General features: G+C 40.1%; 1 protein-coding gene across 1 annotated transcript in view; it reads right to left on the bottom strand.

Moving 5' to 3' along the window:
• STK32A (serine/threonine kinase 32A) overlaps window positions 1–15,794 on the bottom strand; it is a 146,780-nt gene that overhangs the window by 44,335 nt on the left and 86,651 nt on the right. The window contains exon 6 of the mRNA XM_008987313.5: window positions 765–802. Coding sequence (XP_008985561.2) covers window positions 765–802 — 38 coding nt within the window. The remainder of the gene's footprint in view (window positions 1–764; window positions 803–15,794) is intronic.

Here is a 15,794-nt window from a genome sequence, read left to right as displayed (position 1 = left end):
TGAGCCACGGGGCCTGGACTCAAACTGAAATTTTTTAACAGAAAACTTGATATCTCTTCTGAGATATATTGGTACGTATTATGTGTCAGCATAGACAAAGCCACATAAAAGAAGATGAAGCAGTTCCAGCTTTCTTTCCAAGGGAAGAAAGCCATGACCACCTCACAAAAATTGTACTAACATTAGACTTTTATTAAGTGATTTATTTGTGACAGTCACTGCATCAAGTACTTTCACATATGTTAGTCTTTACAATGACCCTAAGATATAAGTATTCTTCTGTGATATCTAGTAAATGTAAAATCCAATTTGCAAATGTAAAAGCAGTTTGCCTTTTATAAGAAGGAATGCATAGAAATAGATGCAATGAGAACAAAATAATGTTGCTAATGTCTAGATAGATGCTATTGCTGGTCAAATGCTCTCATCTTGCGGCCTCTGTATCATGGAAAACATAGGTGATTGTATATTATATTAAGGCTAACACTAAAAAATTGTGATGTTTTCTTGAAGAAATATGGTAGTGAAAGCAAATTGAGTAGAATATGACTTTCTCAGTAAATTCAATATTACTTAAGGTATTGTTGTACTATACCCTGCCATAAGTAATAAAGTTCCCCCATATTGTCTATGAGGAGTTTATACATAGAGCTCAACTGAATATAGCAAAATACCTTTTCCATGTGTAATACTCCTCTGCTGGGAAGAATCAGCTTTTCTACGAGCATGTCATGTTGTTGATTGCAAACAAATAACTCACTTACCATGTTCATCAAGTAAAATATTGTCAGGCTTCATATCCCTAGAGAAGTAAAAAGAAAAAAAGCAAAGTTGCTCATAATAAACAGAACTAAGGGGTATGGGCAAAAAAAAGCACTTAAGAAAGCTAACTAGAGTTGAAACAATGCACTAGCCCCTCAATACTCATCTTCCCATTCAATTCTCACAGTATTTTTATGAGACAGAAATACTCAATTTCTAAATCAGAAAACCGAAGCTGAACCCAAGGTCACAGAGCTAGTAAGTGGAAGAACTGGGCTCTGAACCAGGGCCTCTCTCATTCAAAACCTCAGACTCTTAAATTCCTATAGAATATTGAATCTAAGCATGTAGATATTGGTCCATCGGATCATGTAAAGCCTTTACATTGCCATGAAGTAGTGTTAGTAGCATTAAGCATTGTTTTCTTGTGTAACTATAGAGTTACACAGATAATATAAACTTGAAGACTATAAATGAGAAAAATATGATTGATAATGTAGTTATATAACCACCCCATCTCACTTCATCTCCTGCTATTCCTTTGCCTGAATTAGAGTCCTCTCATCACTGCACTCAGACAACACAGATTCACCCTCAACCTCACGGCACAGATGCTACGTCCTGCAGGGAGCCTTCCTGATTTTTCAATTATGGGTCAAATCCCCTTGCCCACATGTATCCAGACCACACGGGATGCTTCTTCCACCATAATGATTATCACACTTTATCACACAATTGGTTCTGTTTATTGATACCGGACTTGTTACTCATTAATATTTTTAAGTAAAGAGTAAGATGACAATCTGAGTCTGTCAAAGATTAAGGTACCTTTCTTCTAGCAGCATGAAAGCCACTTGACTAGGATAAAAACGTGTTCCCAAAACCTGTCCTTCTTTCACCATAACATTTGGCACACACTTGGTTCTGCTTATTGATACAGGACTTGTTACTCATTAGCGTTTGTAAATAAAGAGTAAGCTGATGATAGTCTTGGTCTGTCAGGTAAATAAAGAGTAAGCTGATAGTCTTGGTCTGTCAAACTGTAGGTAATTTTATTCTAGCATCATGAAAGCCACTTGACTCCGCTGAAAATGTGTTCCCAAAACCTGCTTCAGAACTTCTTCCTTAATGGATTCTATGAGTTTAGGCTGAAGGGCTTTAATGGTACATTAGGGAAAGGCAGTAAAAATCTGAGAGTGGAAAAGTGAGGGCTGTTATAAATCAAAATGAGATTCTTTGATTTAGGAGTGCTCCTTACCGCAATATTCATGAAGGCTTTGAAAACTCCATCCTTCTGTCCTCCAAATATTAACTGTCAAACTACTCCCTTCATTGGAAGAACGTGGGTTTTGTCCTCACCTATGCATTATTTTTACTTTACTATTTTATTTTTTTCAGTTATTTTAAAATAAAAATTGTGTGAATTTAAAGTGGCCAACATGATACTTTGATATGCATAGTGAAATGCGTACTACTGTCGAGTGAATTAATAATCCATCTACTCACATAGTTAACTTTTTTTTCCCCTTGTGGTAAAAGAACCGTAAATTTACTCTTAACAAATTTCTAGTTTATATTACAATGTTACTAACTATAGTTATCTTGCTGTGCATCAGTGTATGGAAGACTGGTCAAAATCTTTTCACCAACTATCCTAATAATAATAATAATTAAATAACTATAGGTCTTATAGCATCCTAAAAAAATCCTGCCCATGCACAGTGGTGTGTACCTGTAGTCCCAGCCACTCAGGAGGTAGAGGGAGGATCACCTGAGCCCAGGAGTTTGAGGCTACACTGCACTATGATCGCACCTCTGAATAGCCACTGCACTCCAGCCTGGGCAACATAGCGAAATCCTGACACAAAAAAAAATTTTCTAATCTGCAAGTTTTCCAAGTGGATCATGAACTCCTTGATGTCCAGGGATAGTTTCTTGGTTAATATCATATTCTATCCCAGTGCCTGATGGTCAGTAAATGAAGAATTTAATTATACCCAGAGAAATTCCAGTGCACTTAAGAAGGCTGATCCCAACAGTATATACAGTATACAGAGCACTGTGGCACACCATCACATACTCTCTGCAGCATAAAGCTAGAGATAAACCAGGTGTTGGGCTCTTTCTACCTCTTTCAGATATGCATCCAATGATCATCAAGTACTGTTTCCCAGGTGAGAATGAGGCCCAGAGGAGCCGTACCCAGGATGGATGAGAGTTGAGTGAGGCAAGGCCTGAATTTATGAGGACTTACTGGGAGAAATTAATTGCTGTGGATTTGACATTTTATTAGCTTTCTTTTAATCCCTGAGTACCATTTTTCTTGTTTATTGAATCTATACATCATTGTGTTCACTACTTTTCCCAGAAACTACTTTGAAATGTAATAAAACAGAGATCAGAGAGGAAACAATTAGTTTAATGTGATAATTCTTACTTAAATCTTGTATTCATATATTTATCAGATATTTACCTACTTTGGTAGGCCACTGTAGTAAGATATAAAAAACATAAAGATAAATGAGACAGAGTTCCCTCAGGGATGGAGAGGATGAGAAAGTTTTATAAAGAACCACGACACAGAATGGGAAAGGAGTATTTTTACCACATACTCAGAGAAAGAATATGAGAAAAATTTAAGAAAAATGTGTAAGTGAATTTGTAAACATAAAAATAAGTTACCTAAGCTTAGCTTCTAACTACACATTTTCTCCAAACTATAATATGGTCATATCTAATTAATTACAGAGTAAATTGCAGTATGTAAGCTTGTTTGTTCACATACCAGGAGAGAGAAAATGAAACCTAGGGTGCGCTATTAAAATTCCTACTAGAGGATGTTGAGATTTTTTATTTTTAAATTTTAGCACCACTTCTTTACCTTTTCAGTCTTCTCAAGTAAAAGTAAGTGTGAAGTGACTTACAAAACATTTTTTTTTAATTGAAAGCAGTCTATAATATATTTTAACTTAGTGGCTAATAAATATGGATATGCTTCAAAATCACCTGGGGAGGTTTGAACAGTGCAAATTCTCTTGTCAGGGGCATTTAAACCAGAGTGACGTCATCTTGAATGGATGAGATAGAAATTTAGGAATCAGCAGGAGTGGTTTTGCAAGGTATGGGTCACAAAGACCCCACTGATAGAATAAGATGCAGTAAAGAAGCTAGCCAAAACCAAGATGGTGGCAAAGGTGATCTCTGGTCATCCTCACTGCTCATAATACACTAATTATAACACATGAGCATGCTAAAAGGCACTCCCACCAGCACCATGACAGTTTACAAATGCCTTGGCAGTGTATGGAAGCTACCCTATATGGTCTAACCCTCAGTTCTGGGAATTCTCCATGACTTTCCCAGAAAACTAATGAATAATCCACTCCGTACTTAGCATATGATCAAGAAATAACCACAAAAGTAGCCAGCTAAGAGCTTTTGGAGCTGTTCTGCCTATGGAGTTGCCAACCTTTTATTCCTTTACCTAAATAAACTTCTTCCACTTTATCAGCTTGCTCTTGAATTCCTTCCTGCATGAAGCCAAGAACCCATGTGGCTTCCCACCCAGTTTTGAGGTGCACCCTGTGATACTCTGACCTAGCTTAGTCCTAAGGCATTAGACTCTCTGTTTAAGACTTGCTCAGGCATCTGTCTTAAACAAAACAGAATTCTCTAGGGCATTCTGGTGTGCAGTCATGTTCAGGAAGGCTGTCTAGGCATTGTCCAAATCCAAAGACATCAATATCATTTTTAAATATGAACCTCTTAAAAGCTTATCTATGAATGAAAAGGTGTTGAAAAAGTGTAACACATAATTTGTCAACAAATTCCTTGGTTAAAATATATGTGGAGGTCTTTTATGACCAACATATCTGTGTTAGTTTATTCTCACATGCCTAATGAAGACATAACCAAAACTGGGTAATTTATAAAGAAAAAGAGGTTTAAGGTACCATAGTTCCACATGGTTGGGGAGGCCTCACAATCATAGTGGAAGATAAAGGAGGAGCGAAAGGACCTCTTACATGGCAGCTGCAAAAGGGCATGTGCAGGGGAACTGCCTGTCATAAAACCACCAGATCTCACAAGGCTCACCCACTATCACAAGAACAGCACGGGAAAAGCCTACCCCATGTCTCGATTCTCCAGGTGCTTCCCATGATATGTGGGGATTATGGGAGCTACAATTCAAGATGAGATTAGGGTGGGGACACAGCCCCTCTCAAATCTCAGGTTCTCATATTTCAAAATGAATTGTAACTTCCCAACAGTCCCCCAAAGTCTTAACTCATTTCAGCATTAACTCAAAAGTCCACAGACCAATGTCTCATCTAAGATAAGGCAAGTCCCTTCTGCCTATAAGCCTGTAAAATCAAAAGCAAGTTGGTTAATTCCTAGATACAGTGGAGTTACAGGCATTGGGTAAATACACCCATTCCAAATGAGAGAAACTGGCTGAAACAAAGGGGCTACAGGCCCTATGCAAGTCTGAAATCCAGCAGGGCAGTATAATCTTAAAGCTCCAAAATGATCTTATTTGACTCCATGTCTCATATTCAGTTCATGCTGATGTAGGAAGTGGGCTCCCACAACCTTGGGCAGCTCCACCCCTGTGGCTTTGCAGGGTACAGCCCCGCTCCTGGCTGCTTTCATTGGCTGGCATTGAGTGTCTGCAGCTTTTCCAGGCACATGGTGCAAACTGTTGGCAGATCTGCCATTCTGGGATCTGGAGGATAGTGGCCTTCTTCTCACAGCTCCACTAGGCAGTAACCCAGTGGGGATTCTGTGTGTGGGTTCCCACCCCACATTTCCCTTTCACAATGCCCTAGCAGAGGTTCTCCATAAGGGCTCTTCCCCGTAGCATACCTCTGCCTGGATGTCCAGGCATTTCCATACATCCTGTGAATTCCCAAACCTCAATTCTTGACTCCTGTGTATGCACAGGCCTAACACCATGTGTAAGCCACCAAGGCTTGGGGCTTGTACCCTCTGAGGCAGTGGTCTGAGCTGTACCTTAGCCCCTTTAGAAATAGCTTGGATGCAGGGCAGTAAGTCCTGAGACTACACAAAGCAGCAAGGACCTGGGCCCAGCCCATGAAACCATTTTTCCTCCTAAGACTCAGGGCTTGTGATGGGAGGGGCTACCTCTGACATACCCTAGAGACAGTTTCCCTATTGTCTTGGCAATTAACATTTAGCTTCTCATTACTGATGTGAATTTCTGCAGCCAGTTTGAATTTCTCCTCAGAAAATGGGTTTTTCTTTTTTATTGCATCATCAGGAAATTGTAAATTTCCTGAACTTTTATGCTCTGCTTTTCTTTTAAACATGAGTTCCAATTCCAAACCACATCTTTGTGAATGAATAAAACTAAATGCTTTTAAGAGCACCCAAATCACATCTTGAATGCTTTGCTGCTTTGAAATTTATTCTGCCAGATACCCGAAATCATCTCTCTCAAGTTAAAAGTTACACAGATTTCCAGGGCAGGGGGCAAAATGTCACCAGTCTCTTTGCTAAAGCATAGCAAGAACCACTTTTGCTCTAGTTCCCAATTAGTTCCTCATCTCTGCATGAGGTCACCTCAGCCTGGCTTTTTTGTTCATGTTGCTATAAGCATTTTGATCAGAGCCATTTAACAAGTCTCTAGGAAGTGCCACACTTTCCCACATTTCCCTGTCTTCTTCTGAGCCCTCCAAACTGTTCCAACTCCTGCCTGTTACCCAGTTACAAAGTTGCTTCCACATTTTTGGGTATCTTTACAGCAGCACCCCACTCCCCATACCAATTTGCTTTATTAATCTATTCTCACACAGCTAATAAAGACATATCCAAGACTGAGTAATTTATAAAGAAAAAGAGGTTGAATGGACTCACAGTTCCACATGGCTGAGGAGCCCTCACAATCATGGTGGAAGGCAACAGAGGAGCAAAGACACCTCTTACATGGTGACTGGCAAGAGACTGTGTGCAGGGGAACTGCCCCTGATAAAACTATCAGATCTCATGGGACTCACATACTACCATAAGAACAGAATGGGAAAAACCCATCCCATGACTCAATTACCTCCCACTGGGTTCTCATGAAAAATGGAGATTATGGGAGCTACAATTCAAGATGAGATTTGGATGGGGACACAGCCCAAACATACCAATATCATAAGCAGATAGCTAATGATGAATTCCCTCTTACTTGTTATTTATCATTCTTGGTGACTTCAATGGCTGCATGAATGCTCCATCCAATACCCCGGCCTCTCAGTTTTTTGACTTACCTCCAATAATCTTCATCCATCCCACACCAAGAGTTTCCTTGTTCTCACTTCCTTAATCATCCCCTTGTCATAACTATAGCTTAGCCCCTGACCAGCATAGCCTTCTATCTAATACAATTTCAAAACTGGCATATCTATCACATTAAGACCACCAATTATTGGCCTTGTCACTTTTTCTTTATACACCAAAACTCTCATATTTTCAATTCCCGTCCATAGTTTACTTTTAACCTTCCTTGTAAGGCTTAATTCTCTCAACCCCCAATCCCCATTCTGTATTGTTCAATGCAGCAGCCCCTGGACTCATAAAAGTACCCAAAAATAAAGTAGGTACTTGAGTAACTATTTGTCATAAAAATGAATGAATCTTGCCCACTCCACCCCCTCTTCGCAAATTCTTCGAATACTAAGCCCTGCATGTCTTTTTCCCTTAAGAAGAAGAAGCAAAACGACACAACCAATCTCCACCCCCAAACAACCCAAACAAACCCTGTGTGCCAGATGCCAACTAAGAGTCTCTAGTAAGTGCATGTGTATGTATTGGAGTAACAGTAATAAGTAAGAAGTGATTTCTGCCTTCTCTGAGCCTATGATTTCAGAGGGACTAGGGAATTTTGGGGGTGATAAAGGCAAATTCTAGGACACATTCTTTGGCAATCCTTCATTACATCTTGGTTTGATAAAACAGAAAGAGCCATGTCCTGCTGAACCAGCTGATTCCAGCTGTGAGAACTATAAATAGCAGAGTGGAAATACAATGCTCCCTATGGCCGCCTCCAAGGAGGAGTTGCTATATCTGCTGTTCTCACTTGAATGACTTTACAAGACATTAGCAGAATTAATAGGCTAATTACATCCCTTCATTGAGCCAACCCTGGAATCAAGTTGCTCACCCTGCAATCCTATACAGGGTATGGTACATGAAAATAGCAAACAAGAAAATCAGTATATCCAAACCCAAATCAACTCCTGCAGTGTCCCATGGCCTTCTGGTGGTCTGTGGTTTGGATTTAATTCTTTGCCTCTTAACAGTCTCTTAGATTGGGCCATCGCAAAGTTCTAGAGAGGGGAAAAGTATTATATATATAATTCTGTAACATATTATTTAGACTGTCGCAGATGGACTCTTGGTCTCAAAAAACAGATCTACATTAAGAAGGAGTGAGGGAAGATTATACAGATAGACATAGTTTGGAACAGGAGCAGAAGTGAAAAGCAGTCAGGATTAGATGATTAAGGACTAGGTATCATCTGCCTAAGATTTACCTCACAATCTTTAGTTGTAATCCCGGTCACTCATTGTGGGTGGGAGACCCTGCAAGTGCCAAGGCAAGGGTCTGAATCCTCAGCCTGTTCCCATATGAATACAGAATTAGAAAAGAATTAGAGGAAAAATAGTGACTAGACTGCCTCCTAGCTGGGCAGGACAGTGCAATGGATACTCATAAAGAAAGCCCTAACTCCCCGAGACAGAGCATCTGAGGAAAAAAAGGGGTTTTATGAGTTCTGCTGCAGCAGACTTAAACGTACCTGCCTAACAGCCCTGAATGAACCATGGAGCTCACAGCTCAGCCCTTCAGCTCCTATAAAGTACAGACCGCCTCTTCAAGCAGCTCCCTGAGCCCTGTATATCCAAAGAGTCACCTCAAAAAGGACTGATCAGACTGACATTTGGCAGGCATCATTCTGGGACAAAGATAGCAGAAGAAGAAACTGGTAGCATCCATCACTGTTCTGCAGCTGCTACAGGTGTACCCCAGACAAGCAGGGCCTGGAGTGGACCTCAGCAGTCATACAGCAGAGGGGCTAGACTGTTAGAAGGAAAACTAAGCAACAGAAATACTTCATCATCAACAACCTGGGTTCCCACTCAGAGACCCAATCAAAGAGTCAGGAACTACTCAGAGAACAGGTGGATAAATCCACAAAGATGGGAAGAAACCAGCTCAAAAAGGAGGAGAACACCCAAAACCAAACACCTCACCTCCTACGAAGGACCAAAACTCCTCACCAGCAAGAGAGCAAAGCTGGACGGAGAATGAGTGTGACGAAATGACGGAATCAGACTTCAGAAGGTGGGTAATGAGAAACTTCCGTGAGCTAAAAGAACATGTTCTAAATCAATGCAAAGAAACTAAGAACCTTGAAAAAAGATTCGAGGAAATGTTAACAAGAATGGACAACTTAGAGAGGATTATGAATGAATTGAAGGAGCTGTAAAACACAACACGAGAACTATGCGAAGCATGCACAAGTTTCAATAGCTGAACTGACCAAGCAGAAGAAAGAATATCAGAAGTCGAAGATCAACTCAATGAAATAAAATGAGAAACTAAGATTAGAGAAAAAAGCACAAAAAGGTATGAATAAAGTCTCCAAGAAATGTGGGACTATGTGAAGAGACCTAATCTATGTTTGATAGGTGTACCAGAATGTGACGAAGAGAATGAATCCAAGATGGAAAATACTCTTCAGGATATTATCCAGGAAAATTTCCCCAACCTAGTAAGGCAGGCCAATATCCAAGTCCAGGAAATACACAGAACACCACAAAGATATTCCGCAAGAAGAGCAACCCCAAGGAACATAATCATCAGATTCGCCAGGGTTGAAATGAAGGAGAAAATACTAAGGGAAGCCAGAGAGAAAGGTCGGGTCACCCACAAAGGGAAGCCCATCAGACTCACAGCAGATCTCTCAGCAGAAACTCTACAAGCCAGAAGAGAGTGGGGGCCGATATTCAACACCCTTAAAGAAAAGAACTTTCAACCCAGAATATCATATCCAGCCAAACTGAGCTTCATAAGTGAAGGAAAAATAAAATCCTTTGCAAACAAGTAAGTACTCAGAGATTTTGTCACCACCAGGCCTGCTTTACAAGAGCTCCTGAAAGAGGCACTACACATAGAAAGAAACAACCAGTACCAGCCATTCCAAAAACATACCAAATTCTAAAGAGCATCAACAAAATGAAGAAGCTGCATCAACTAATGGGCAAAACAGCCAGCTAGCATTAAAATGGCAGTATCAAATTCACACATAACAATATTAACCCTAAATGTAAATGGGCTAAATGCACCAATCAAAAGACAGACTGGCAAGCAGGCCAATATCCAAGATATTGGCAAACTGGATAAAAAACCGAAACCCATCGGTGTGCTATATCCAGGAAACCCATCTTACATGCAAGGATACACAAAGTCTCAAAATAAAGGGATGGAGGAAGATTTACCAAGCAAATGGAGAGCAAAAAAAAGCAGGAGTTGCAATTCTCATCTCTGATAAAATAGACTTTAAAGCAACAAAGATCAAAAGAGACAAAGAAGGTCATTACATAATGGTAAAAGGATCGATACAACAAGAGGAGCTAACGATCCTAAATATATATGGACCCAATACAGGAGCACCCAGATATATAAGGCAAGTTCTTAATGACTTACAAAGAGACTTAGACTCCCACACAATAATAGCGGGAGACTTTAACACTCCACTGTCAATATTAGACAGATCAACCAGAGAGAAAATTAACAAGGATATCCAGCGCTTGAACTCAGACCTGTAACAAGCAAACCTGAAAGACATTTACAGAACTCTCAACCCCAAATCCACAGAATATACATTCTTCTCAGCACCACATCACACCTACTCTAAAATCAACCACATAATTGGAAGTATAGCACTCCTCAGCAAATGGAAAACAACTGAAATCATAACCAACAAGTCTCTCAGACCATAGTGCAATCAAGTTAGAACTCAGAATTCAGAAACTAACTCAGAACCGCACAGCTTCATGGAAACTGATCAACTGGCTCTTGAATGTTGATTGGATAAAGAATGAAATGAAGGCAGAAATAAAGAAGTTCTTTGAAACCAATGAGAACGAAGACACAACATACCAGCATCTCTGGGACACATTTTCCAGAGGAAAATATACAGCAATAAGTGCCCATATGAGAAGAGTGGAGAGATCCAAAATTGACACCCTGTCATCAAAATTGAAAGAGCTAGAGGAGAAAGATAAAAGAAACTCAAAACCTAGCAGAAGACAAGAAATAACTAAGATCAGAGCAGAACTGAAGGAGATAGAGACATGAAAAACCCTTCAAAAAATCAATAAATCCAAGAGATGGTTTTTAGAAAAGATCGACAAAATAGACAAACCGCTAGCCAAATTGATAAAAAAGAAAAGAGAGAACAACCAATTAGATGCAATAAAAAATGATAAAGGGGAAATCACCACAGATTCCACAGAAATTCAAACCATCATCAGAGAATATTACAAACAACTCTACGCACATAAACTAGTAAAGCTGGAAGAAATGGATAAATTCCTGGACACCTGTGTCCTCCCAAGCCTAAACCAGGAGGAAGCCAAAACTATAAATAGACCAATAACAAGGTCTGAAGTCGAGGCAGCAATTAAGAGCCTACCTCACAAAAAAAGCCCAGGTACAGATGGGTTCACAGCCGAATTCTACCAGACACACAAAGAGGAGCTGGTACCGTTCCATCTGAAACTATTCCAAATAATCCAAAAAGAGGGAATCCTTCCCTAATCATTTTATGAGACCAACATCATCCTGATACCAAAACCCGGCAGAGACCCAACAAGAAAAGAAAACTTCAGGCCAATATCCATGATGAACATAAATGCAAAAATCTTCAATAAAATACTGGCAAGCCGATTGCAACAGCACATCAAAAAACTTATCCATCATGATCAAGTAGGATTCATCCCGGGGATGCAAGGCTGGTTCAACATACGCAAGTCTATCAACGTAATTCACCACATAAACAGAACCAAAAACAAAAACCACATGATTGTCTCAATTGACGCAGAGAAGAACTTTGACAAAATTCAGCAGCCCTTTATGTTAAAAACCCTCAATAAAATTGGTATTGATGGAATGTATCTCAAAGTAATAAAAGCTATTTATGACAAACCAACAGCCAATATCATACTGAATATGCAAAAACTGGAAGCATTCCCTTTGAAATCCGGCACTAGACAAGGATGCTCTCTTTCACCACTCCTATTCAATATAGTACTGGAAGTTCTAGCCAGAGCAATCAGGCAAGAAAAAGAAATAAAGGGTATTCAAATAGGAAAGGTGGAAGCCAAATTGTCTCTATTTGCAGACGACATGATAGTATACCTAGAAGACCCCATCGCCTCAGCCCAAAAACTCCTGAAACTGATAAGCAAATTCAGCAAAGTCTCAGGATATAAAATCAATGTGCAAAAATCACAAGCATTCCTCTACACCAATAACAGACTTAAAGAGAGCCAAATCAAGAACAAACTGCCATTCACAATTTCTACAAAGAGAATAAAATACCTAGGAATACAACTTACAAGGAATGTAAGGGACCTCTTCAAGGAAAACTACAAACCATTGCTCAACGAAATAAGAGAGGACACAGAGAAACATTCCATGTTCATGGTTAGGAAGAATCAATATCGTGAAAATGGCTATACTGCCCAAAGTAATTTACAGAATCAATGCTATCCCCATCAAGCTACCATGGACTTTTTTCACAGAACTGGAAAAAACCACCATGAACTTCATATGGAACCAAAAGAGAGCCCGCATAGCCAAGTCAATTCTAAGCAAAAAGAACACAGCAGGAGGCATCATACTACTGGACTTCAAACTATACTATAAGGCTACAGTAATCAAAACAGCATGGAACTGGTACCAAAACAGCATGGAACTGGTACCAAAACAGATATAGACCAATGGAACAGAACAGAGGCATTGGAGGCAACACAACATATCTACAACCATACAATCTTTGATAAACCTGACAAAAACAAGCAATGGGGAAAGGATTCCCTGTTTAATAAATGGTGTTGGGAAAACTGGCTAGCCATGTGCAGAAAGCAGAAACTGGAACCCTTCCTGATACCTTACACTAAAATAACCTCTAGTTGGATAAAAGACTTAAACGTAAGACCTGGCACCATAAAAACCATAGAAGAAAATCTAGGCAAAACTGTTCAGAACATAGGAGTAAGCAAGGACTTATGACCAAAACACCAAAAGCATTGGCAACAAAAGCCAAAATAGACAAATGGGACCTAATGAAACTCCACAGCTTCTGCCCAGCAAAAGAAACAGTCACTAGAGTGAATCAGCAACCAACAGAAAGGGGAAAAATTTTTGCAGTTTACCCATCTGACAAAGTGCTGATATCCAGAATTTACAAAGAACTCAAACAGATTTACAGGAAAAAAACAAACAAGCCCATTCATAAATGGGCAAAGGATATGAACAGACACTTTACAAAAGAAGACATATATGAGGCCAACAAACATATAAAAAAATGCTCATCATCACTGGTCATTAGAGAGATGCAAATCAAAACCACATTGAGATACCATCTCACGCCAGTTAGAATGGCGATCATTAAAAAATCTGGAGACAACAGATGCTGGAGAGGATGTGGAGAAAAAGGAACACTTTTACACTGTTGGTGGGAGTGTAAATTAGTTCAACCATTGTGGAAGACAGTGTGGCAATTCCTTAAGGCCTTAGAAATAGAAATTCCATTTGACCCAGCAATCCCATTACTGGGTATATATCCAAAGGACTATAAATCGTTCTACTATAAGGACACATGCACACAAATGTTCATTGAAGCACTGTTCATTGAAGCACTGAAGACCTGGAACCAACCCAAATGTCCAACGATGATAGACTGGACTGGGAAAATGTGGCACATATAACACCATGGAATATTATGCAGCAATCAAAAATGAGTTCGTGTCCTTTGTAGGGACATGGATGAATCTGGAGAACGTCATTCTCAGCAAACTGACACAAGAACAGAAAATGAAATACTGCATATTCTCACTCATAGGCGGGTGATGAAAAATGAGAACACATGGACACAGGGAAGGGAGTACTACACACTAGGGTCCATTGTGGGGAATAGGGGAGGGACAACGGAGGTGGGGAGCTAGGGAGGGATAGCCTGGGGAGAAATGCCAAATGTGGGTGAAGGGGAGGAAGGCTGCAAAACACACTGCCATGTGTGTACCTATGCAACTATCTTGCATGTTCTGCACATGTACCCCAAAACCTAAAACGCAATAAAAAAATAGATATACAGTTACATAGTTATTCCTACATATAATCATGAATAATCACAGTTATTCATATGTAATCACAGAAATATATATACTCAATATAATCTTTTAATCTTATTAATGATTATCGGGTTATGAAGCATGGAGCTGAGGTGACATTGTGTACAAGGTGATCCTAAGGCAAGATGCTGTAAGCCCTCTGTCCCACCCGCATAAGGGCTGCTGGAGGGCTCCTCGGCTGTGTGGCAGCGCCAGCACTGGGAAAGCGCCTGCTGTTTAGCCAGTTAGGGAAGGAAACGTCTAAAATGTCCAAGACGTCTCCTTCCTTGGGGATTTAGGAGAAATGTCACTTCTTCAGGCTCTTGTGGTAGGCCTGATGGCTGTCAGGGAGGCCTGCAGACATCCGGGGGCTTAACTGTCTCTATGTGGTGCTGTGCTTCAGTGGTCACGTCCCAGGTTTACTTTCATGTTGCACTTCTGCACCTGGTCCCTCCCTTTCTTAAATCAGTAATAGTAACATAAATCTTTATGTCTTTGTTTCTTCTTGACAAGTATGAGAAAAGTGCTGATGCATTAGGTTTCCTCCTTGCCTCGGCTACTTCAAACTCCTATCTCCAAGCCACGTGATTTACCTGACCCTATCACTGACCACCATTACCTCACCCTCCCTACCCTGCTCCCTGCTTTGTACTCAATAAAAGTTAGAGTGTCCAGGCACTCGGGTTCACTTCTGGACTCCACGATTTGGTTGGCAGTGGACCCCTGGGCCCAAACTCTGTTTTCTCTTTCTCAGTGTCTTGGGTCTTTTATTTCCAGTTTCTCATCTCCACACCTATAGAGAGGGGCTCACAGGACCCTGTAGTGCTGGACCCTACAACTCATTATGTCATTTTCGGCAAATGATCTAAACTCTTTAGAACTTATCATACTAAAGTTTACTGAAGTATAGTGGGCATATACAGTATTCTATGTAAATATATGTATTTACAAATAGTCACAGGTGATAGACAAAATATTTTAACAACCAGAACAGCACCGTCATCAGTTTATCAGAAGTAATGCAGTTGGCAGCCCAGAAGCAATGCCCTGAAGGACCTCTCCTGGGCCAGGAGTTAGCACTTTCATTTCTGGGTCAAGGGAAGAGAGGCTGAGGGGTGAAGGAGAGATTGGAAAAGCAGCAGGAGTAGCAGGAAAGCTCAGGCATGAGCTCTTTATCAACCAGTATGCTGAAATACAAGTTCTTCAGTACTTTTACAGCTGATATGGCTAGACCAGTGTATGCAGACTAAACATGAGTAGTGTATGACTAAGACCAAATGTGTGTAGTGTATGAGTGTGTGTATATATATGTGTATAAATACACACTTCACATATATATGCTTTAGGCTGAATGAGTATATTAGTACATAGCAATGTTGGTAATAGTCTCAAACACAAATGGTCCTAACCAACCCCAGGGATTTCTAGGTTGATTTGGGAAGCATAGACAGTAGAGGCTAAGAGTATGAATTCCGTAGTCCAATGATTCATGTTCAAATCTCAACTGTGCAACTTACTAATGGTCATTTTGATTGCCTTTCTAATATGTATTCGTCATTCTCTTAATCATCATTTTAGTTTTCGATTGGGTATTTACACTTTTCTGTTACACACACACACACACA

The sequence above is a fragment of the Callithrix jacchus genome, chromosome 2, assembly GCF_049354715.1.
Source record: "Callithrix jacchus isolate 240 chromosome 2, calJac240_pri, whole genome shotgun sequence".
Taxonomy (NCBI): domain Eukaryota; kingdom Metazoa; phylum Chordata; class Mammalia; order Primates; family Cebidae; genus Callithrix; species Callithrix jacchus.
Note: the sequence above shows the minus strand (reverse complement) of the source record. Positions and strands in the feature narration are given on the sequence as shown.